The sequence below is a fragment of the Ceratosolen solmsi genome, unplaced genomic scaffold, assembly GCF_000503995.2.
Source record: "Ceratosolen solmsi marchali unplaced genomic scaffold, CerSol_1.0 scaffold10, whole genome shotgun sequence".
Taxonomy (NCBI): Eukaryota; Metazoa; Arthropoda; class Insecta; order Hymenoptera; family Agaonidae; genus Ceratosolen; species Ceratosolen solmsi.
Genome location: NW_011948412.1, coordinates 449,654 through 474,894, shown reverse-complemented (window position 1 = coordinate 474,894; position 25,241 = coordinate 449,654). Strand labels below are relative to the sequence as shown.

Sequence of the window (25,241 nt, the reverse complement as noted above, 5' to 3'; positions counted from 1 at the left end):
TAAAAACAAAATAATTCAATTATAAAGTATTTATAGCAAAGGTAATTTAAATTTTTGGTAAAGATTTTTAGATCATATACATATTAAACAATGCAGAGTTTCATTAAAATATTAAATTTATATTTTTTTTATAAATTTGCGTTAATATTATTGTTGAAATTCGATATTCATTGTAAAATAATGTCAACCTTAAGATACATATATCATTAAGATGAATAAAGTATATTAAATTATAAAGGTTTTTTAAAAAAAATTAAAGCACTTGCATGATATAGCTATAAAATATGAGAATTTATTATTGAATTAAAAGTATTAAATATTTTCATAAAATTATTTTTTTTATAAAATATTTTTAAGTGAACATATTATAATATAATTTTAATGATATGGTAGTTATATTTACATTTCAGATATTCCGAATTAAATAATATAATAATATTAAATGTTTGAATTTTCTGACCTTTAATACAAATTTTAGTATATAAATTCAATTGCATAAAACATTTATAAAATATAATTTATTTTATTTATATTCTAATTATCACTTATTTATTATGTTCTCTGATATATGATCAATATTTTATACTTTATACTTTATACTTCAACCAATATATTATTTGATAAATAATAATATAAATAGTAATCAATAATTTTTTATTATGAAAATGAGATTCGCAATTCATTGATTTAAATTAATCTATTTCTTATTTGATTTGAAATTTAAGTACCATAGTAAATTACTATTGTATATACACATAATGACAAATTGTGCTTGTAATTATAAAATACTTTGAACCTATTTTAAAGAGTATTAAATTTAGATCTATCTAAGATAGCTAAAAGAATGAAATATTTTATCATATGCATATAGAATTTAAGGAGCTTTAATAATTGAAATTATTTTTTATTTTTAAAATACGCGCTTTACATACTTTGCATATGTAAAAGTGTAGCCAACATTAGGAGTACCTGAGAACATCCAAGTTATCTAATGGTATATAGTCATTTTAGTTTTGTCATATACTAAGTAAATACAGCCTGTTCGTTATTAAATGCCGAATTTATGATCATTTTTTAATCTTTTTGCAAATTTATCTCTTATTATAATTAGTAAAAAATATATTTTTAAGTGATTGATACTTAAACATTAAATTTTAATATAATATGCAGTCGACAAACCTTGAAAATCAGAGCGCAATAATCGATATTAAAGGCGCGCAGGATGGTGTATTAAATTTGTGCGAAAATTTAGAATTGTGGATGACTTATCTTCCTTCAAAATTACGAGGAATTCCCATTATACATCTGGCTATTCCTGGTAATTTAAATATTGTATAGTTATTTTAAATTAAAAGAAAGAATAATAAGTGAACAATTATTGTTAATGGTATCGCGCTTTACTAAACGATTATAAATAGTAATTAAAATAATATAAATTAAAAAATATTTATTATATATTAATTTACAACTGATTGTATTTACTTAGACTTTTGCATAGTAAAAATTATTTATATGAACATAGATTACAAAATTTTATAAAAATAATATTAGAAAAATAATACGTAATATGTGAATTATTATAATTTTGTTATAACAATTTATATTGTATATATGTTTATTTTAAATTATTAAGTTTTCAAAAAATATGCATTTTAAAGATTATTATTCTTACGAAAGTACATAAAATTTAGTAAAAATATTATAATTTTTTAATAATTCCATAATATACATGAATACTTTAATATAATTATAAAAAATTAAATTTTAATAAATTTTAATAATAAAATTATATACTAATAACATATTAATATAAAAAATTAGAAGCTTTTATAATAGTTGAATTACTAGATTTTTTGTTGTACAGTTATTTAAATATTACTTTTTAATTTTTACTAATAAATCTGAAACTACCAATAATGAAATAATTCCAAATTCAAATAAACACTACTTGCGAAATAATTTAATTTTTATAAAAAAATTAATTTTATATAGAATTGTATTAGAAATTTTATTAGAAACTTTTCTAAATTTAATTTCATTTAACTCTTGTTTTATATTTTAAGATTATCTCAAAATTCATTAATTTGCCGAATACAGTTCAAAAATATATATTTTTGCCCAAAAAACTAAATAAATTTTTAAGTCAATTCATTAAATAGTTGCATAGGAAATATATACAGTGAAATCATCACACGATATTTCGTGCTATCAATTAAAAATAATTTTTAGATGCTTTTTAATTTAGAAACTAAATTAAAATTCAATTTTAGATTAAAAAAAAAATTAATATGCAATTGATGTATAATTATATTTTGCTTTACAAAAGTATACATTACAATGATAATCTGTATAATTATTATTAAATTTTATATAATGTTATTAAAGTTCTATGAATTTAAACATTTGTTGATATTAACTAAAAACAACACTGGAAAATATTTCAATAAACTAATTGTATCTATCTATGTAATAAAAATAATTAATCTTTATTATTGTATGTATATTTCTACATAATATTATCAATTAAGTTTATTAATAAAATACCAACATTTTTATCGTTCAAAATTAGATATTATCAATTATTATTTTTTTTAAATAATACTTTTTTTTAATTTAATAACTGTTTATCAAATACTAATATGAAACAGGTTCACACAATAGTATGACTTGTACTATTGAGAAAAATAATTGTATTGGACCAGATGAGCCTGCCTTAATAAGAGCTGTGGGTAAATATTTTTCAGTCATAGCTAAACCAGTCATTTTCAATTGGTCTGTTAATCAAAACAAAAATATTAAAGAACAGCTTAATGGTGGCATAAGATATTTGGATTTACGCATTGCAACGAAAAATAATGAGGATAATATTTATTTTCTTCATGGTCTTTATGGAGCTGAAATTATAAATCCACTTCAAGATATCGCGGATTGGCTTTCAATACATCCAAATGAAGTAGTCATAATAGACTTTCAACATTTTTATAATTTTAATGATTATCATCATTGTACTTTAATCAATCAAATAAAGATCATTTTTCAGGGTAAAATATGCCCTATGTACAATAAATTAGAGCACATTTCACTACAATGGTTAAACTTGAAAAAATTTCAAATTTTTATTATATACAGAAATATTATTGCTCGTAATTACAATGATTTATGGTCTAGTACTTTATGGCCAACACCTTGGCCAAACACCGATGATACGCTAAAACTTATTAATTTTTTAAATAATGGTTTACAAAATCGTATGCATGATGTTGGATTTGTTTCTCAATGTTTATTAACACCCGATTTTTCTTATATTATGCGACATATTTGTAGTAATTTAAAGGATGACCTTAACATAAAATGCAGATTAGCTATATTACCTTGGATTAAAGAAAATTCACCTGGAACTGGAGCAATGAATATAGTTATAACTGATTTTGTATCTTTAGATAATTATTTGTTTTCACGATTTGTAATTCAACGTAATTTAACTTTACTAGGATTAAATTCTTGTACTACTTCAATGCTTTATTTAAAAGTATAGTAAAAAATATATTGATAATAAAAAACCAATTTCGTTAATTTTATAATGCAAATTTTTTATGAGTAATACTCAAAAACAAATTTATATTGTAAATGGTTATGCAACTTTAAGAAATATTTGGATATTATTGGTACCTAAAATGTATTATAATAGACTGTTTATACAATAAATTTACAATAAATTTTCATTGTTGTACTTAAGAATATGGTGAATGGGTAATGGGTTAAAAATAAGTGCGAATCAAATTTGTAAAAGTATTTATTTACTTCATGTACTTCATTTTTTCATTACTTTTATTACATACATATCAAATTTTATAATTGGGTCATCAATTAAAAAGATACAATTTACTAATATTAAATACAAGTATACTGTTACAAAATAATCTATAAATAAATTAGTTTCATTGTATTTTTTATTGAAAACATTCCATGATTTTACTAGTCTGTAATAAAAAATCATTTTAGTAATAGTAACACAACTCATTGAATACAATTTAAACTTATATATGTAATAATTAACAGTGTTACAAGCAAAATTTATTGTATCTATGTAACTTAATTAAAATTGCAATTGTATTTTATAATATATTTATCTGCAAAAGAAAATATGGTTAGGTACTGAAATAAAATATAAATTTTATCAATTTTATTACTCATTATAAAGATTTTTATTAAAGATAAAATTGTAATAATTACAATTTTATAATATATGAATATTTATATGTACAATAAATTATATAAAGTGTATTTATGAAAATTAATCTATGGTATAAGTAATTATTTGTAATATTTAAAACAATTCTATGGACCAAAATAAATTAATCAATTTTTTAAATCAAAACACAAATTATGTAATAATAATTATGAGTTGTTTCTAATAATGGAGGTATACATCTCTTGTATACAATATATATATATATATATATATATATATACAGTATTAATGTATAAATAGATTATGTTATTTAACGAGTGCAGTAGTAAATTAAATGAAAATTTAGTAAATAAACAGTTTCAATATACTAATGTCACAATATATTATAATTATTATCATACCAACAAAAACTATAAGTATAAAATGTATTTCTTTAAGTGCTTTTTAAAGGTCATAATGCATTAACTTTAAGTTGTTTCATTCTTGGTGCTCTTTTCTTAGCAAGTCTACGTTGCTCCTTTTCTTCCCATTTTCTGTGCTTACCTGGATCATCCTCTTGAAGGATACGCTTTTTTTCTGCTCGTCGACGTTCCTCACGTCGTGCAGCAGCTGCTTCTGCACGTGCAGCATGTGTAGTTTTTAAAAAAGCTTCTTCTACTTTTAGTCGATTTTTATCAGTCTTACTTTTACCCTGTAATTGAAATTATTTTATGTCGTAAATATTATTTTTATAATTTTATTTTTCAAATCTTACTTTTGATAAATGTTTCAATTGAAATTGATTATGAATTTCATATAAATTTCTTTAAAATCTAAGTATATTCAAGGTAATAATACAATTATTAATAATAATTGTATTTAATTTATAATAAAAATTAATACAATTGAAATTTTCTAAAATGCTGGAGAATATAAAAGGCTTATTTCTAATAAAAAAATGTATAAATAAAAATTCTTCAAGATACTTCTACTTTGTAATTTGAAAACTGAAATTCTAAAAATCATTTTTCAAAATGTACATTAATTGTATTGTCATAGACTGTTTATTACATTTATATATAAATATATTATATTATCTACATATAAGATAGAATAATTTTTAACAATAAATTACCTCTTTTGAAAGTTTAAATCGACGCAATTTATCTAATATGTAAAATGTTAATTGAAGTAAAGGTCTAACTTTTTCTTGATTTTCAGCTTTATTTATATGACCTTTAATACTAATATTTAATCCAACAAATAAAACTTTTTTTACTTCAGGCATGGTCAATTGAGTAACATCTCTGTAAATTATATAATTAAAAAAAATGAAATCTAAATATTTATAAATAGAAGTTTCTATAACTTACTCTTGTTGTTTTGGCCCACTATATTGATCACTTATATGAATGTACTCAATGTAATTTGTATATTTATTGAATGCTTGAAGAACTTTATTGTCTAAAATAGCAGAAGCAGCTTCAGAAATTTCAGACATAACATAAAATCCTGATGGTAAATTAAATTTTTCTCCAGACCGTTTTTCAGGACAATAAACACTTATATCTGCCATATCTTTAGATAAATGTATTGCAGTTTTTTTAGCTGCTATAGCTAAGACAAAATTGTCAGTCTCATCTTTGCCTAATTCAATTCGTAGATGAGCTTGATCATTCTGTGGACGAATCAATTGTGATAAAACAGCCACTAAATCCTGCCTTTTTATTAATTTCAGTTCTATTAATAATGAATCACAACCAATTCGTCCAGAGCAATATATACTATACTGAGATTCACTTTCTTTAATAGGTCCATTGATTATACTTTCATCAATAGACTTGCCAGTATCTCCAACTAATGAAAAATTTTCTACAAGAATTTGCTTATTATCAATATACCACGTTTCAGTAATATGGTAATTTTTTGATTTGCCTGCAATATAATTTATAAAGTAAACTAATAAACCTGCTATCATTAAAATTTCAAGATAAAAACTATCCCATCTTGCTCGCAAATGTAATGGAACCTTAGTAATTTTCAATGTTGATGGTTCTTCAATTCGTATATCAGAATTTCCTACAGTTACATCTAATCCTTCAAATTCTTCTTCATCCTGAAAGTGATCAAATTCATTATCTATATCTTCTATTGAAATATCATCTTCTTCATAATTATTAACTCTTTCTATATTTTCGAAATGTGATGAAGAATAATCAGATGTTGAAACAGTTTCTCTATTTGGTTTTTCTTCCTCAAAATCTTCAAATTCTGCAAATTCATTATCTTCTATAGGTTCTTTTTGAAAATGAGCAGTCACCCATAAATTTGTTCCTACTAAAACAATGTGAAGAACAACTAACCACAACTTCATTTTACCTAGAACCTATTAAATACAATAAAAAAAAATTTAATTATTTTTTATAGTGTTTATTAGAGTTATATTAACAAATAATATTTTGACTTCTATTAAATAAAAAGATCTTGTACATCAATATTCTTAAGAATTACAGAATACCCATTTAATTTTTTAATAAGCATTATTTTATTTGTGTTCGTTAAACGGATATAAAATATTTACTTAATTTTACATTTTTATTAAAAAAAAAAAAAAAATTATTTATATAAAATAAGGTGTACTTAACCTCAACTAAAAATACAAATAGTAAAAAGAGTACAAAGTTACATAGTGTTAAGAAAAATTGAAGCTATATTAATTTCGTCAAAATACAATAGAATCAAATAAAATCAAATTATAAATCACAAAATAGTACAATATAAATAATGGATATAATTAATTAGTTGAATTTTAATGGTAATAATTTACATCCGATTAACATATATACAATTAAAAATATTATTCAAATTTTTAAGACTAACTTTTTGATTAATTCAATTTAACACTTGTTACTTATTCCATAATATATTCAATAATCTTCAATTCAATAATCTAGTTTTCCTGTTATACATACTATGATATTTTTTACGTGGGTCATAAACGTGGTTTTAAAATACGAAATTTTTACGAATTTTAGGAAAACTGTATTGTACAAGAGTACTTTTTTCTTGAATATTTAAATTCAATTAATATAATAAACAAATTTACAAACTATTTTACCATTTTTTTAACATTTAAGTATTAAATAGTTTAAGTCTTAAGAATATTAAATATTAAATACCATTATTTTTTTTTAATATAAGACTATTAATTTTTATATTAATTGTATTTTATTATTAAACTTGAATATGTTTAAGTAATATGTATTATATTTATATACTATAAATATAATACATGTTTTACGGGACGTAATTTTATATATATAAATTTTTATTTTCTTTTATATATAACAATGAAATTATTGATTTTAACGTTTTTTTCAAACAATTTAGTCCAATAATTAATATTTATAATGGACAAACATGTTTGTACAATTTATATTAGAATTTTATGCAAATGAAATCAGTATTATAAAATTATTAAAACATTTATTTAATTTTATGTTGCAAATATATAAACATTTATTGGAATTATTCTTAAAATATGTAAAATATGAGATTAACTTAATTGAAATATTTCTGAAGTGAATAATTTTTAATATTGCATAATATAAGTTATTTGCAATTTATATTATAGTAAGATATAAATTAGTGCCATTTACGACTTCAAATATTAAATAATTGTTGTTTATAGAATATAAATTAGTTGTAAAATGTATGTTGAATTTATATATATTAAATATAGTATTTACAAAATAATAATTTTAATATTGGTTTAATTACTTTATCTCAATTAAATATAGTAATAATGTTTCAATTACTTGGAAAATCATTGAATAAAATAATAGAAATATATAATTTAAATTAATTTCAGATTTTTTAAATTGTAACTGTGATTAATTATTTGATTCATAAATGTATTAAATACATTTATATACAAATTTTGTATAAATATTACGTTTTATGAATAAAGATTATGTGTAAGTATAAAAATATTTTTAAAAAATGTTAAATTACCGTATAGTATAGAGTAATAATTAAAAGAATTAATATTATATTCGAAGTTCATTATTGATCATCTAGTTGAAAAATCGAACAGACATCAGATTTTTAATTCTCTTAGATCACTGAGAAAAATTTGAGTATTTAACAATGAATGAATCGTTAATTAGAGGGAAATATACAAAACAGTTGCTTGTGTGTTATCATGGCAAAGCGCATGTTCCATGTTTATTATAATAAGCCCGTGAAGTTATACTATTCGTAAAATATCTATTTGTATTACTGTATGATATACAAGAAATAATATACATAGCGTGTTTGCAATATATACAACTACGAAAATTTATTTACATACTCATTAATTAATACCAATTTATTCGAATTCAAATCTAAAGAAAAGCAATCTTAGATTAATTGTGAATACATTGACTCGAAACAAAATTTGCAATTTTGGTCTGGAAGATCAATAATTCATTAAAGTAGTGCAAATGAATGTTTATAAAGTTTCTTGAATTTGACAGTGAAACAACGAATCAATATTACACATTTGAAATATTTTTTATTAATTATTAAAAAATACATTACATATTCTCTTATAATTTTGACCAACATAGCGACATTTTAAATCTGTATGTAAATTTATTAGTACATTATTAATAAATTCAATTTAAACATTTTTAAGTTATTCATTTTTTAACCTCTGTTTAAAACTTTAATAGAGAATAATGGAGAAAATAGAGAGTCAACCCAAATCTGCTAAAAAGAAAAGTAACAAAACATTTGTAGATGTAATTACACAATGTGTTCAAGTAGTAGTACGGTGTCGTCCAATGGATGAAAAAGAAATATCTCGAAATTTTACAAAAGTTGTAGAAATAATTCCTGCAAAAGGAGCTGTAGAAATTCGTAATCCTCGGGAAGATGTAAATAAAGAAACTGTTAAAGTGTTTTCATTTGATTCTGTGTATGATTGGAATTCCAGTCAACAAGATATATATGAAGAGACAGTACGTCCATTGGTTTCTTCTGTACTTGATGGATTTAACGGTACAATATTTGCATATGGACAAACTGGAACTGGGAAAACTTATACAATGGAAGGTTCTAAAAACCATATTGATAAACGTGGTATTATTTCTAGATCATTTGAACAAATATATACTCAAATTGGAAGATCAAAAAATATTCAGTATCTTGTAAGAGCCAGTTATTTAGAAATTTATCAAGAAGAAATTAGAGATTTATTACATCAAGATCAAAATTTACGTTTTGAATTAAAAGAAAAGCCTGATACAGGAATTTTTGTAAAAGATTTATCAAGTTCTGTTTGTAAAAATGCAGAAGAAATTCAGCATTTAATGAATATTGGAAATCAAAATCGAACAATAGGAGCAACAAATATGAATGAACATAGTTCAAGATCACATGCAATATTTATTATTACCATAGAAATGGGAGATAACTGTGGAATTAGAGTTGGTCGTTTAAATTTAGTTGATTTAGCAGGGAGTGAAAGGCAAAGTAAAACAGGATCATCAGGGGAAAGATTAAAAGAGGCTAGTAAAATTAATTTGAGTTTATCTGCTCTAGGAAATGTTATTTCAGCTTTAGTGGATGGAAAAACTTCACATGTACCATACAGAGATTCAAAATTAACAAGATTACTTCAAGATTCATTAGGTGGTAATTCAAAAACAATAATGATAGCAAATATTGGTCCTGCCAGTTATAATTATGATGAAACTCTTACCACATTAAGATATGCTAGTCGTGCTAAAAGCATTAAAAATAAACCTAGAATTAATGAAGATCCTAAAGATGCATTACTTAGACAATATCAAGAAGAAATTTTAAGACTTAAAGAAAAATTAGTACAAAAAGGTCCAGGACAGCGAAAAAAACGAAAGTCTAAAAAGAAAAAAGAAACTGAAAATGATGAATCAGAATCTGAGACAGAAGATAGTCATGAAGATAATAATAAAATTTCAGAAACTGATAAAAAATTGATAGCAGAACAATTGATAGTTGAGAAACAAGAAACTGAAAATTTAGTGCAGAGAATAAAGGAACTAGAAAGCAAAATGCTTTGCGGAGGTAAAAATATTATTGATCATACAAACGAGCAACAACGAGCTTTGGAACAGAGAGCCACTGAAATTGCTGAACGCAAAAAGCGTGAAGTAGAAATGCAACAAAAGCTTGAAGATGAAGAACTTACTACTTTAGGTGTTCGTGAAACTTTTACAACTTTACAACAAGAAGTTGATGTCCAATCTAGGAAATTAAAAAAATATTATGCAAAATTACAAGTTTTAAAACAGGATTTAGATGATGTCACAAATGAGTACAATAGGGATAGAAGAGAGCTAGAGCAAACCCAACATGAATTAATGAAAGAATTAAAATTAAAATGTCTTATTATTGATAATTTCATACCAGTTGAAGAAAAACATAAAATTCTCTCTAAAGTAAGGTTTGAAGAAGATGAAGATTGTTGGATAATAAAAGAATCAGAATGTGCAAGTGTTGAAAATATTAAACGACCAGTTTCTGTTCCTGGATTAAGAAGACCAATAACTGAATATTCACGTACTGCTTTGGCAATGGGTAAGGGTTATCGATATGCTAGTGAAAATATTCTAAATTTAAAATTAGATATGCCTGTTCGCACAACATTTGATTACCAAAAACCTGTAATTGCACCTACAATTCAAGCTGTATTGGAGAAAGCATTGTGTGATGAAGGGGATATAGATGTAGATGCTTCTAATGCAAGTTTTAGAACTAAATCACAATTGCAATCTGCACGAATTCGTCCTAAAAGTGTTGGTAGAGTTCAACAAATACCAGCACCAGTATATCCTAAAACAAGAGGATTAGTCCCAAAATAATAATGTATTATTCATAATACATTCATAATTAATATTTACTTACAAAGAAACAAATTTTTATGAATCTATATTATTTGCTAATGATTATTTCATTGTGATATCATTTTTTATTGGAAATAATGTGTTTGAAATAAAAAATAAATAAATAACTAATTCTGTTATTTAAAAGAAGCATTAGTGTAATTTGTTAAAATTTAATTCAGTATATAATGAAATTGAGATTTGTTTCTTTGTTCAAAATTATAAAAAGATGTGCTGATACTCTTTTATATAGGTAGTTATAAAAATATTGTTAAATATTTACCAATTCATTTTTTAATATAATCATAATTAATTATACAAACCAGTACTTTGTATGAAATATTATATACAATTCTGTGCTATTTATCAAAAATCTCATTTATTGATTTTATAAGATTAATTTAAAAACATTCCCTAGATTTTATTGCATATTAATATTTGTATTTATATAAATAAGGTTATATTATATAAATTATATATAATATTATATATAACATAATATAAATAAGGTTAAAGATGATGAAATCAATAAGTATTATTTTAGATTGAAAACATTAACTTGATTGCTTATTCAGCAATTTATATTTTTTATTCCAATACTGTGTTACTAAAAGTTTCTAGTCAACTTCTACCAAATAAGCAATAACTTTGTTTTACTTATTTTTATTTATATTATATTGAAGAAAAATAATTCGTTTAAATTAAATGTTTATTAATTTTTAATAAATTTGATAATTTATATAATTAAAAATGCAGTGAAAGAACATTCATTTATTTAAGAAAATTCATTGTCAAAGGACAAAATACATGAAATTGATATTAAACAAATATTTAAAAACAATATAACATTTTAATGAATTTTATTATACTTTGTTTGAAGAACTAAAATTTAATTTAAAATCCAACATTGTACTCAATAATATTTAATGTTAATTTAATAATTTAATTGTAATGTTAATAACACTATTAATGATAATATAAAGAAACGATAAATTGATATAATGTACTATTAGACTGTTAATAAATTATGAAGAATATTAATAAAAGATCATACAAATATATAAATTTTGTGAAAGGTAATGATGTAATTAGAATTTTCAAATATATTTTTTCAAAGTTTTATACAAGTATGTTCATATAAAATATATTAAATATTTTAAGTAATAATTTCTGCTGTGGTTCAACATATATTTATTATCTATTACATATTTTTAATAAGCTTGCATTTATTTTAGTTGAATTCGCGTACTCCTATTTACTTTTTTTACCATTATCTAAAGAATGTGACATTTTTTCACATTTACATCAGAAAATTAAATCGTATATTAAAAATATACGTTTTCCATATGAAATACAATATTAGTTTTTTTATACAATTTTGATTACATTAATTATAAATACAAAAATGTAATTATTTTCTCAAATTATCAAAGATATATTTTCAGTATCAAATAATAATTGAATATCTGCAATAATTTGGTTAAAGTCAATTTAACTAAGGACATTATTTTTGGAAATTGAACAGGTTTTAATTAGTTTAATTTTATTTTTACAATAATCAATTGTTTTACATTATTAATAAATATTTTAGATATAAAATACATTAAATCTAAAACTATAAATATCTTTTTTCATTTTTTTTTCATTCTATAACTGCTCTATCGTTCGATATTTCAAGAAAAAAAAACAGTTGACTCATTTCTTTTTTCCCATTCTCATTCTCATTTTAGTTTTAGTTCATTATGATTTTAATTATAATATCAATTGTTTAGTTTCGGAATATTTGGCATAGAAAAGCGAGTGCAAGATCAATATAAAGATCTTTTGCCAAAGCTGCAAATGTGAGAATATATGTTTTTTGTAAATGAATAAAATAATGAAAATAATTACATCTGTATGCAAATGTATTGTAGTAATTATTTAAATTATAATTTTTTTATGAACAATCAATTACATACAGATATATAAAACATAAAATTTACAATGGACTTTTATAAATATAAACAATTTCGTGTCATTCCAATTGAATTTCTGATTTTAAGAAATTTTACTTATACTTTTATTACGTATTTAGTTCTGTTTTATAAAATTGAATTATTTTATATTTTTGTTATTAAATACTTAAATATAGATGTTACAATATTTGAAAAAATATGAATTTTTTATAACTTTTATTCAGTTTTTATGCAAATTAATAAATACTTCAAATCTATAATACATTGTATTTTCTTTTTAATTTGATTATAATTGTATTAAAATTTAACTTTGAAATGAAATTTTAATTTTGAATTGTGGTAATTTTAATTCTAAATTTGATATTATGGTTTTAAATAATATTCATATATATAGTTATTTAATGATTGAAATATTAAGTTATGATTAAGAGCAGATATACTTTAATATATAATTTTTATATGAAAAGGATTAATTTTAATAGGTACAGAAAATGAAATAATATACATTTTTATTTACTGTTATATATCAATTTTATTTTGTAGTATCACAAAAAAACTTATAGTAATCTTTATTTTTTATAATTGTAATTGTTTCCAGAATTCAGTAAATATTTATGTAGTAACTTAATATTTTGCTGAAATTATATAGATAAATTATTTATTTAATTGGTGAATAAATTATTGTAATTGTGATTTATATATCGTATTTTCACATTTACTATTGTATGTACATATCCTTGCATATTATATATTGATAAACAATGCATGCACAATATTAAAACTTAATTATCAATTATATAATAAATATAACTACATTTATGGTAACATAAACATTTATTACGCTTATCAATTGTGCAAAATATAATTATAGATTTATATATTTAGTATGTACTCGAATGAGTTCGAAGTTTAAATTTTTTAAATCTTATATAACATATAGTTATATTATTTTATATTGATATCATCTATAATTGCATACTTTAATGTAACTATAAAAGTTCATTATGTTTATAATTTTATACTTTATTCCATCTATCATTTTAGTCTAAATAAATTGTTGTAGAACGTATCATTTTATATTTACATAATTATTGCACATAAATTAATGATATAAAAGCTTCTTTTTTCTATCTTTTCATAAAATCATTTTGAGGATTTTATACAATAATTTTACTGATTTTTTTTCAGTAATATTTCTTATTATTACGTCAAAAACTGAATCATATATTCCGATAAAATTGAACGTATTAATTTGTAAAAGAAAATTTAGTTTATATGGAAATATTATTGATTTAGATAGTGAACAAATAATTGATAAAATTATTAGTTAAAAGTATGAATATTAAGTTTCATTAATTCTATATATATGCACATGTGTATTTTAAAATTATATTTAATAAAAATGTAACAGGGTGAAAATTGATTTAATTAAGACATTATTTTCTATATTAATGTAGTTTAATTTGCTCAGTTTCAATTAGAAATTTAAAAATACAATTTGCATCTTCAGTCTATTCTTTTTTAGATAAAAATTCGTAATGTCTGCCTTACAGTAAACATTAATATATAAACATTAAAAATTTGTTTATAATTTACGTTACCACAATTTAGATTATGTAATGTAATTTTATATATATTTATAACATATAATTATAGTTCTTTTAATAAATAAAAAATGTTTTACAAAACATTAATGCTTTGGAGTAAATTACTTATAAAAAAACTTATGTATTAAAGTACTAGGTACCGTAAAAATATTGAAATTTATGTCTGTGATCTACTACAATCTAATTACTTCTCAAGGTTACACTTTTTTCATTAATTGAAATTTCATTCAATGTATACATAGGTGTACCTTTATTCTTTATAATATAATTCATTTTATCTTTTCCTGTATCGTTTTAGTAGATCAATGATTAGCAAATGTAAACTTAATATCTATATTAGAATATTTATTCTTATTTAATATTATATAAGAACAACGTAATCGCAATTCCAGCTTCATTTTGTAAAGATTGATTATTTAATTAATTATAAAGAAAATAATTTACAAGTTTGAATGTAAGACGATACGTAATAAGACAAATTTAATGTATATATAAATATATACATATTTTTTAAGTAAAGAATGCAAAATCCAACCAATATATTATTTTAATACATAAAATACACTAGTACATTGTAAAGATCATTAAACTTTTTTATAGCAATTTGAAAAAATTAAATATTTCAATTAATGTAGATTCCTCAGGTTTAATAACTACATGCTTTTCTCAATAAGTATTTTTAAGAAAAAACAAAAAAAAAATTTAATTGAATATTATTTTCTGTTATCGAAATCATATATTTAAATTTAATATTAAAACTTAAGTTAAAATACATATAATATAGATATAATACAAAATAGAATTATTATTTTACTGTAAATATATTGATGTACCAATTTATAATTGATGTACAATTAAAAACAACAATACAATGGTTATTTGATAAATGGAATACGTATTTTTAAGTTTAAATTTTTAATAAATATGATTTAAGTAATGTTCGAAACTAGGAAATAAATTAGACATATATGAATTTGTACATATTTTATTTGTTAAAATTTTAATATGTGATCTATGAATAAATTGATATTTTTTAAACAAATGTTATTACAAGATTCAAATTCTTTTATAGTTTATATCATAAGCATTTTATAAACATTACTAAATATTTTATTAAATCAATACATTTATTAATATTTATATTTATATTACAGAATGGTTTTTTTTATTAATTTAAGTATTACAATTTTTTTTATTTATTTCTCTATAAATATTTTGTACAATATTTAATACAAGTGTTATTTTTATATTTATTAAATAAAAAAGCAAGTTATATTAATTTAAATATTTATTTTAATTATATTCATTTTTTTTACAAAAACATTTACCTTGATTGCTGCAATATATAATGTTCCAAAAACAGCAAATATCTTCTTGAATACTCCATCATGTTAGCAAAATACCTTAATGTAATTTAATGGCTTTAAAAAATATTTAAACTGTATTTCAAATAAACTTAAATAAAAACTAATAATTAACCTTAAACATTTTAATAATTTGTCTGTACAAAAGATCGTAAGTTTGTTATGCTATAATTGCATAAAATCTATACATTTGTATAAAAAATACACAGATTGTGTATTTAAACTAAAGTTTGAAAAAATTGAGTTTACGAATGAACTTTGAAATGAATCATTATTCATGCATCTTTATTAAACAGATAACGATTCCTCTAATAAAAGTAGATTTTTAATAAATTTTTTTAAAATTTATAGTTTGATGCACATGGCCCCTACAACATCACGATATTCACAATTTGCTCATAATTATTATTTATACGATAAACATTGAAGCTATACTATTTTTTATTAATAGAAATGTTGTTGTTGAGAATAGTTCCCAAATGTTTGTTGTGAATAAGTTGATGAAGGTCTTACACTCTGAGGACCTCCAAAAGATCCTCCATAAGTTGATTGAGGATATGGGTTAGATGGTACTCCACTATATTGATTTTGATTGCCCATACTATTAAAGCCTTGATTGAAATTATTGTAACCATTATTTAAAAATCCAGAATTACTATTATATGATTGTGACTGTTGGTGTGCAAAATTTTGAAATTGATTCCCTGCATAAGACAACTGTGAATTCGTTTGGGATGAATTTAATCCATAATTTTGATTAAAATTATTTGGAATGCTTGATGATGCAGAGCCAGATTGTAAAAGAGAAATTGAGTGTACTTGGTTCTGTAAATGAGAAGTTTCGGAAAGTGGTGACAAATGTGATTTAGATGTATATTTTGAAGGTAAGTCACCCATAATGTTGGCAATTAATCGTTTAGTTTCATTTAAAATAACATTAGGATCACTAGATTTTGAATAGTCTAATTTTTTGAAAGAAGGAGAACGTGACCTTGAACGTGACCAAGACTTAGGCGAGTTCGATTTCGATCTTGAAAATGATCTTTTCTTTGCATTTTCATTAACATTTTTATCCGCAGCTTTGTAAATATCTTCAAACGTATAATCATCATCATCATCTGATAGATCTAGTTTTGATTTAGACTTATCATCAATTTTTTTTCTTTGTTCCTCTTCCTCCTCATCAGCAAATATATCTAACTTTGGTTTCCATTTATTTTCATCATCACAAGGATTATGATTACCTTTTCGAGTTGAAAATGGAGAGACACTTTTTCGAAAATTATGGGATGATTCTTCACGTTCTTTAACAGGGGATATCGGTTTTAATGTAGGCGAATTTGAAGCAGATCCTAAATTTACATAAGCTCTAAGTTTTTCAACTCTTGTAGAATCTGTTGCCTCTAGTTTCTTCAAGAAACTAATTAAACCATGCTGTTCTTCTGTAGTTAGTTCTTTGAAATTTTGTAAAAGTGCCTTTAAATCAACATCTGATAGGCTTTCCATTTTAGCCACGTGATCAATTGTTTTTTCTGGTTCGGGCGTTTTAGTTCGAAAACTATTACTAGAATCTTTATTAGCATTATTCGTTAATCCTTTGACAAAATCAGCTGTAGTAACTGGTTTATCACAATTTTTGGAAGCTTCCGCCATACCGACTACAGCATTAATTAAAGTTTCTAATTCTTCTTGGGATACATTAGTCCTACCTTGAGCTACTAATGCTGCTGCAATTTGCTGTGCAATAGCTATTTTATCTACAGTACCTACACCAGGAACACTCACTGGTTCAGACTTTCGACTTGGCTCTATTTCAATTGTTCGTGAATATAATGATCTTGTCATAAAACTCATAGATCTAGATCTTTCCAATAACTCCTTTTGTCTTCTCTTTTCTTCTTCAATTTTCTTTTTATTTTCTGTTGCATTGTGAAGTAGACGTGCTATATTCTGAATAGCATTCTTCGTTGGAGGTATTGCTACTTTATCGATCATTCCTACAAGTAAATATAAGTTTAAAATTTTAAACAATTAAGAATTAATTTGTATAAATTTTTCAAAAGTATCGGAAGCCTATTCAAGAAATAATAATCCATTAAATTATACCTGCAAACAATTGACCCTTCAATTTTTCCTTGACAGTTTCAAAGAGAACACTAACTTCTTCATCATATAGTAATTCTTCCGCTGAATTTGGTTTAATTTTTTCAGTTGCCAAACCCTTTGAGAGTAGTGATACTATTTTGGGTCCTAACGAACCTAATTGACCTTCTAAAGCAGTAAGCAATCTTAGTAACCCAATTATTTCTAAGTCCTCTATCATCTCTTCTTTAGGTGGACTTGGAGATTTATTATGATCAGTAATTGGATAGGGTGTTGCATGATATCTTGGCCGAATTGGACGTGACATCGATGGCAGCGGCACATAATAAGGCTTGTAACTATTTCGACCACCTCGTGAATATGCATAGTACTCTCGATCTCGGTCTCTTTCGCGTTCTCTCTCTCTTTCTCGTTCTCTCGCTTCGCGATCGCGTTCTCTGTCTCTTTCACGATCTCGTTCACGATCACGTTCACGATCACGCTCTCTGTCTCGCTCTCGATCTCGTTCTCTATCTCGCTCACAATCTCGTGTACCAAAGCGATCATGATACCTATCGTTGGATTTTGGAATACTTTTTAATGTTCCCACGTATTCAACCTCATTGTCACTCTCAGTTTTTAGGTTTATGCTGGATTTTTTACAAATTGGTGATTTGTCCTTGCGTTGATGTAGTACAAATGAAGGGATATCCCCCATAAGGTCGAGTTTTTTTTTTATATCTTCCTTACGAAATTCCAATTGTTCCGAATGTATTTCACGCATTCTTTTGTTCCAATACTCTATCCATTCAGGCTTAAAGTCATGTTTACTGGGATCCTTTCCATCTGCTTGCAATTCTTTGTATCTTCGATTCCAAAATTTTTTCCATTCATCTGGATAAGCAGGATGTTTTTCTGGATTTTTCTCATGGAATTTTAATTGTCTTTCCAATGATTCTTCAGCGCGTTTTACTTGATCCTTATATTTCATCCACCTACTACGATCGCCTGAACGGGATCGTGCTCTCGTATTTGACTTCTGATTATTACGATATCTATTATCTCCGGATGTGTTTTTTTGACCCCGATCAAAAGATCGAGATCTAGAACGTCGTGGTGATGGACTACTAGAGATACTAGATAAAGACGATAGAGATTTTACTTCTTCTAAATCTAAATTATCTTTTGATTTCTCACATTTGTCAGGCTTTCTTATAGCATTTAATTTTTCCTTTGTTAAAATGCGTATTTTGAATCCACTATAACATAAAACAAAAACAAAAACAAAAAAATATATATATATTTATTTCCAATAAATTTATATACAAGTTTAATATAATTACATAAAACTTATGTATAAATCAAATAAATCAAACAACTAAGTGAAATATTTTTCTATTAGATGCTTCCAGATTTCATTAGGTAAACTGAATATTTTTAAAAATATTCCTAATGATGTTTTTAATTTATTTTTAATTTATAAAAAATGATTCAAACCTTTTCTAAAATTTAGGTTAAATTATTTTAAATTTTGTTGAAATTTCAAAAATATAATAATTACACATAGGAATTATAATATATACATATATATGAATAAAAATATATTAAAATTATTCTTCAAAAAGTATTATTTAAAACAAAATGTTTTTTATGTTAATATATAAATAAATTATCACAAAAATATTTAATAAATATAATCAAGCTTTTTAATTATACTATATATATATATAATTAAACTATGTAATTGAAATTAAATTACTCATAAATATAAAATAAATAAGCTTACGATTTTGTAATATCTGATTTTGTTTCAGATCTTTTTGTTAAATCCTTAGATAATTTATCAACTGTTCTATCTTCTTTTTTCAATAGTTGTTCTTTATCTTCTTGGTCTTTATATCCAAAAAAGAATTCAATCTTTTAAAAGTACATTGTTTGTGTAAATAAAGTTATAAAACAATATTATACTAACCTTTTACTGACATTTCAGATATTTTTTCTTCAAAATTTGTTACCCAACGCACATCATAAACTTCCATGAAAGTAAGTTCTGATGTTTCCCTGAATATAGGAAACAATTTTGTTGAGTCAAATGAAAACCATAAAAATAATACTATAAAATATATGTACAAATTTACAGTAAAGTAAAAATTTTCTAAATATTGGATATTACCAAATTATAAATAAAATGTAGGAATCTAACTTACCGAAAATGATAATCTTGATGATATATTCTTTTAATTATCTGCACTTTGTTTTTTTCATATTGATTTTTATCTACCAACTGAGGCTGTAATCTGCCAAAATGTTCTTCAATTTTCTTAGCAACTAACACAGAGATTTCATTAGCTCCACGTTTATAATTAACTGTGCGTGGAAGATCTGCTATTGCTCGCGATATTGTAGGAAAATGTCGATTTAAATATGTGATACGATGATTATAACTTGTAATGTGTGCCATAACTGTACGAGGATCACCACGTTTATTACACAAAACACATGTATAGCTCGGTTCAGTACTTTCTGGATCTACCAATTCAAGAAGATATTCTAGACCAACAAGAGGTGAACTCCTATGTCGATCTAGACTCATTTGAATAGTTGTACTTTTAGATATCTGATCTTCCATTCCTGGTGGGATTGGCTCACCTGGTGCCACTTCTCCTATACCTTTTGAACTTTTCTTTACAATGTCAGATCGTTTTGACCATAACAATACAGGATATGGCCATTCTTCTAATTTTATTTTATGTCTATTGCAAATATTGTGATTTATTAATTTATGGGCTCCAAATAAAGCAATATTACAAATGTGACACCAAATATCACCGTCTTCTGTCTCAGAATAGACTGGTCGAAGAGTTCCATCCTCGGCAGTCACACTACTCCTAAGTAATCTTTTACGATCGTGTTCCTCCTGTAGAAAAATAAATAAATTCACTATACAAACAGGATTATGAATTTAACAATACAAAAATTTATTTTTGGTAAAACTAAAATATATCAATATATGATTACTTAAGAGAATAAAAAATAGACTATAATTCATTAGATACTAAATGAATTGTATCACAGTAGTAAAAGCAAAAAGCTTGCCTAGAAGAATAAATGTTGTTGGTAATCGTTGTAAAGCAGCTGATATTCAACACTTTTATTTACTTGTATTCCACATCACAATCACTATAAATTAATTAAAATATTTGCTCACCTCACTAAATTATATTGTTACCTCTGTTTTTTACTTTAATTAAAAAAATCAAAGTAAAACCATTTAGAGGTAAAAATCACACCGTTTGTTTAAAATGTTTACATGGTCATAATTTCTGACCTTCACTGTTAAGTAAATACACAGTTCTAATAATATTACCTTTTCTCTTTCTTCTTCTGAAATAAGGGAAGGATTCCGTCCCTCTATGTCAAGATCATCAAAATTCTGCATGGTTTATCATCAGAATAGAATATCACCGAAATTGTATTCTGAAAATATTCAAGAATATTGTGGTACTAATATAAATAAAATACCAGTAACTCTTTAGATTACAGAACGTTTTATGCGAATTTTAATTCTATGATCGTTACCCATAAAGGTATTATTCATCTAATTATATTTTTTAATAATCAAAACAATAAGTCACAGTTAAAATTCTTTATAAATTACTATTTCATAAACTAATATTAAATAATAACTAATAATAAACTAATAAAATAATAATACAATAAAACAATAAAAAATTTGTGACTTCATTGATTTAATAATTCTATATATTACTGTATTTTATACAATGTTTATTTAATATTATGAAAATTAAAATCTAAGTAATCAAATATTAACAATCATAGTAACTATTTAGGATTATTAAATGAGCAATTAAATACATGAATAATCATATATTATAATTTAAAAATATTTAATAATGTAGATTAATATTAAACGACCAATTAAATAATATTAATTGGATACTTATTTAATTTCTAATTTTACCTATTATAATAAGTTAAAATATTATGTATCTAATTAAGATTTAGAATTATGAAATATATTGGCAACAGTACAAATTAGCATATAAATTCTACTTACCTAAACATATTTTATTAAGTGTAATTTCATAATCTCATTTTTAATCTTTTGAAACAGTATTAAAAGTAAACATAATCAAAACAAGTAAAATAGTATATTCTTAAAAGAATTAAACATCTAGTTGGGTGATATAAATTGAAAATATTCTAAAACAACACATTTAATTTGTATTATACACAATAAATTGTGTACATTTCTGTACGCATAAAATTGCAACAATTTTTATTTGTATATATTAAGTATATAATTTTAATAACTTCAAAACAATATTTTAATGTATTACAACATTTATTTTTAAATAACTAAATCTGATTAAAGTTAAGCCAATAAAAATACTTTCTAAGTAAATTATACTAATTTAAATTATGCTCTTATAAGAATAATATTGCTATATTTAATTTAGTAATTAAATATAATTCTAATATCAGAAATTGGAGAAGAAAATTAAAATTTATAAAATTCAATTTAAAGTTGACAAAGTTAAATGCAAAATTAAACATTTCTTATTAATTGCTGAAAATAATGAATATTAATATATGTTTAATAAAAAAATATATACATAAGAAAACTTATTTAAATAAAACCCTTTGCAAAAATATCAAAATAATCTAAACAAAAAATTATTAAATTACCATTCATTAACTAGCTACAAATCAGTAATTAATTATATACGATAATGTATTAATATTTAATTTAATAAATGCATATTTGTATAATAGTTATAAATATGTATTTTTCAAAATACGTTCAAAATCTTATTATTAATATTTACAAATTTAATACTTCTCAATCATTTTTTTATTAAAATATTTATAATAAGTATAATAAAGTAAGTATAATAAAATTCATTATTAGTTAACCCTTAAGAATTAGTGTGTGCACGTGTATACCAATTTTTAAATGGAACATAATAAATTATTACCATTTACTTACCATGATTTTCTTAAAATTAATTTTAATGTTTTAAATACAAGAAGAAAAGTGCCACAATAAAATCATTTTATATACACTATTTCTATTATGATATAAAATATCAGATCTATTAAAACTTTTTACAATTACATAATTTTTATATAATGTAATATAATATAATGTTATATTGTAGAGATAAGTATGCTACTAATATATATTTAATATTATCATTGAAAGTATTAAATTAATTATAATATTTTAATCAACAATTAAATATATTAAATGATTAAAATAAGTAAACTTCTATTTAAATACAATTTGACAAAAGAATTAATTTAGGATTTATGGTTGTTAACAAAATTTAAGTACCTCCAGCTACTTACCAAAAAAATGACAAAGCTAGGCTTGTTAGCATCTTTATCTCATTTTCATTTCCAAAAGCAACAAACACTAATATCCTGTAGAAAAATATTGTTTAACAAATATGCTGCCAAAAACAAAGTTATACATTAACTTTGCAAATGTATAGCAAGAACACGTAAGTACAATGAATACAAAAATTACCTACAATAATAATGGATAATATAAACATGTACACAACATGTGAATATATTGTTCCATAATTCAAATTGTGAAGAACATCAAATGAAGACTATCTAGAAAAGACACGATGAGTTTTTGGTATGTCATTTATTGAAAATATCGCTGTATATGAACTCAAAAAATAAAGTAAAAAAATAATGTAAATTTTTTTTTAATAAAGTGTATCAAGGATACAAGAATTCTTTATAACAGGTTAAATAGAAATCTCGAATAAATACATATCGAGATTTCAAAAAAAAATTTTTTAATCGCTTAAATATCACTATTTCGTTCTTTTAATGGTACTGTGCTACAACGCGTAAATAAGGCGTAAACCTAACACGGGAATAAGATAAATTTTATGAAGTTCCGAAATACACAAAACCGTCTTCAATGGCGACTACTCAGCCATACCGGTGGACAATAACTAAATATAGTATTGTATAAGCTTAATAAATACATATGTTTAGAATAGGAATAAATTAAACCATTGTAATATCGAACAACTTACTCTTGCAGCAAAATTTAAACTTTTTCGAGGACAAATTCAACTAACTTAGTTTTTCTTATCACCTTTTCAACGCAGCCATTTTCACATTATTAGTGGGACCGAAAAGCGAGTAATTGTGAAGTGGACAAATGTTCCAACTTGATATCACTAGGCTTATCCTAAAAATATTTATATCCCTAGGAATTAAAGGTTGATCACAATAGTATATTGACAAATCAAATTTGACTTATTTGACAGTAATAAATTAATTATTTTCTGTAGTACTTATAGATTATTTTCTTTTTCAAGTGTGTTATATAATAGTTATGTAAGATTTTATATGAGTGAGCGAAAACGTTAAGATTTTATTTTTGTAATAAATCAGTTAAGCAATTAGAGATATTTTCAGTAGGAAGCACTTAAGTATTACAACTAATAGCGTTTATATTGATAATACAATACAGAAGATTTAAAAATTCCCGCTTCTTGCATTCAAAATAAGTGAAATTTGTATTTTAAGTCTGCTTTTAAATTTGTTTTATGCATATAAAATTTTTTTAAACAATTTCATCCATTTTTACAAAAGAAAAAAACTTTTAAGTTTAATACATAAAACTAATAATATATATATATCAATTTATTATTTTATAATTATTGTCAAATATGATAAACTATTTTATGTTTTATTTACAAACTAATCTAACACTTCCGAAAACATCAACATTCATGAAAGATACTAATTAAGCTACGCTAATTCATCATGTTTTTATTGAAAAATCGTAAAATATGTATTTGTAAAATATTTTGCAATAAAAATTTTAGCAATGTAATTTTAATATAATTGTAATCAATTTTTATGTAAATATAAATTATAACGACTTGTTTATTCTTGCAATATTTTCATAAAAACTTCCTTTTTTGTTTATTAATTAGTAAAATTAGTGTTAATATAACAAAGTTATATAACGTATTTATTATATTATGTTTAAACTTAAACTCAAATAAAATTATGCTATATTTATATGGTTTTTTTAAATAATAAATTATTTACCTTTGTTTTTGGTTTTAATAAATTCGATTAGATTTTGA

General features: G+C 22.9%; 4 protein-coding genes across 7 annotated transcripts; 2 read left to right on the top strand and 2 right to left on the bottom strand.

The window, feature by feature from the left end:
* The first annotated feature begins 1,115 nt into the window (after window positions 1-1,115).
* LOC105367974 (PI-PLC X domain-containing protein 3) lies at window positions 1,116-2,886 on the top strand. The gene is made up of 3 exons (XM_011506888.1): window positions 1,116-1,318; window positions 2,649-2,729; window positions 2,807-2,886. Exons 1-3 carry the CDS (start codon window positions 1,165-1,167, stop codon window positions 2,809-2,811), a joined length of 240 nt encoding a protein of 79 aa, XP_011505190.1. The 5' UTR covers window positions 1,116-1,164; the 3' UTR covers window positions 2,812-2,886.
* Window positions 2,887-4,490: 1,604 nt separating this feature from the next.
* Window positions 4,491-7,141, bottom strand: LOC105367834 (coiled-coil domain-containing protein 47). 2 transcript variants are annotated; one of them, XM_011506694.1, is made up of 4 exons: window positions 7,052-7,141; window positions 5,545-6,550; window positions 5,307-5,478; window positions 4,491-4,883 (listed from the first exon to the last, which is right to left on the bottom strand). In XM_011506694.1, exons 2-4 carry the CDS (start codon window positions 6,543-6,545, stop codon window positions 4,644-4,646), a joined length of 1,413 nt encoding a protein of 470 aa, XP_011504996.1. In that variant the 5' UTR covers window positions 6,546-6,550; window positions 7,052-7,141; the 3' UTR covers window positions 4,491-4,643. The 2 variants fall into 2 exon arrangements, with proteins under 2 accessions (XP_011504996.1, XP_011505073.1); XM_011506771.1 differs by lacking the exon at window positions 7,052-7,141 and adding an exon at window positions 6,817-6,827.
* A 1,065-nt stretch (window positions 7,142-8,206) lies between these two features.
* On the top strand, window positions 8,207-11,106 carry Klp68D (kinesin-like protein 68D). Its single transcript, XM_011506571.1, has 2 exons — window positions 8,207-8,799; window positions 8,890-11,106. Exon 2 carries the CDS (start codon window positions 8,896-8,898, stop codon window positions 11,059-11,061), a length of 2,166 nt encoding a protein of 721 aa, XP_011504873.1. The 5' UTR covers window positions 8,207-8,799; window positions 8,890-8,895; the 3' UTR covers window positions 11,062-11,106.
* Window positions 11,107-16,149: 5,043 nt separating this feature from the next.
* On the bottom strand, window positions 16,150-24,264 carry LOC105367526 (uncharacterized protein CG7065). 3 transcript variants are annotated; one of them, XM_011506385.1, is made up of 7 exons: window positions 24,174-24,264; window positions 21,458-21,567; window positions 20,298-21,007; window positions 20,063-20,151; window positions 19,877-19,982; window positions 18,115-19,349; window positions 16,150-18,005 (listed from the first exon to the last, which is right to left on the bottom strand). In XM_011506385.1, the coding sequence occupies exons 2-7, from the start codon at window positions 21,527-21,529 to the stop codon at window positions 16,453-16,455; spliced, it is 3,765 nt and encodes a 1,254-aa protein (XP_011504687.1). In that variant the 5' UTR covers window positions 21,530-21,567; window positions 24,174-24,264; the 3' UTR covers window positions 16,150-16,452. The 3 variants fall into 3 exon arrangements, with proteins under 3 accessions (XP_011504687.1, XP_011504610.1, XP_011504758.1); XM_011506308.1 differs by lacking the exon at window positions 24,174-24,264 and adding an exon at window positions 23,464-23,538; XM_011506456.1 differs by lacking the exons at window positions 21,458-21,567; window positions 24,174-24,264 and having other exon boundaries at window positions 20,298-21,050.
* Window positions 24,265-25,241: the final 977 nt, after the last annotated feature.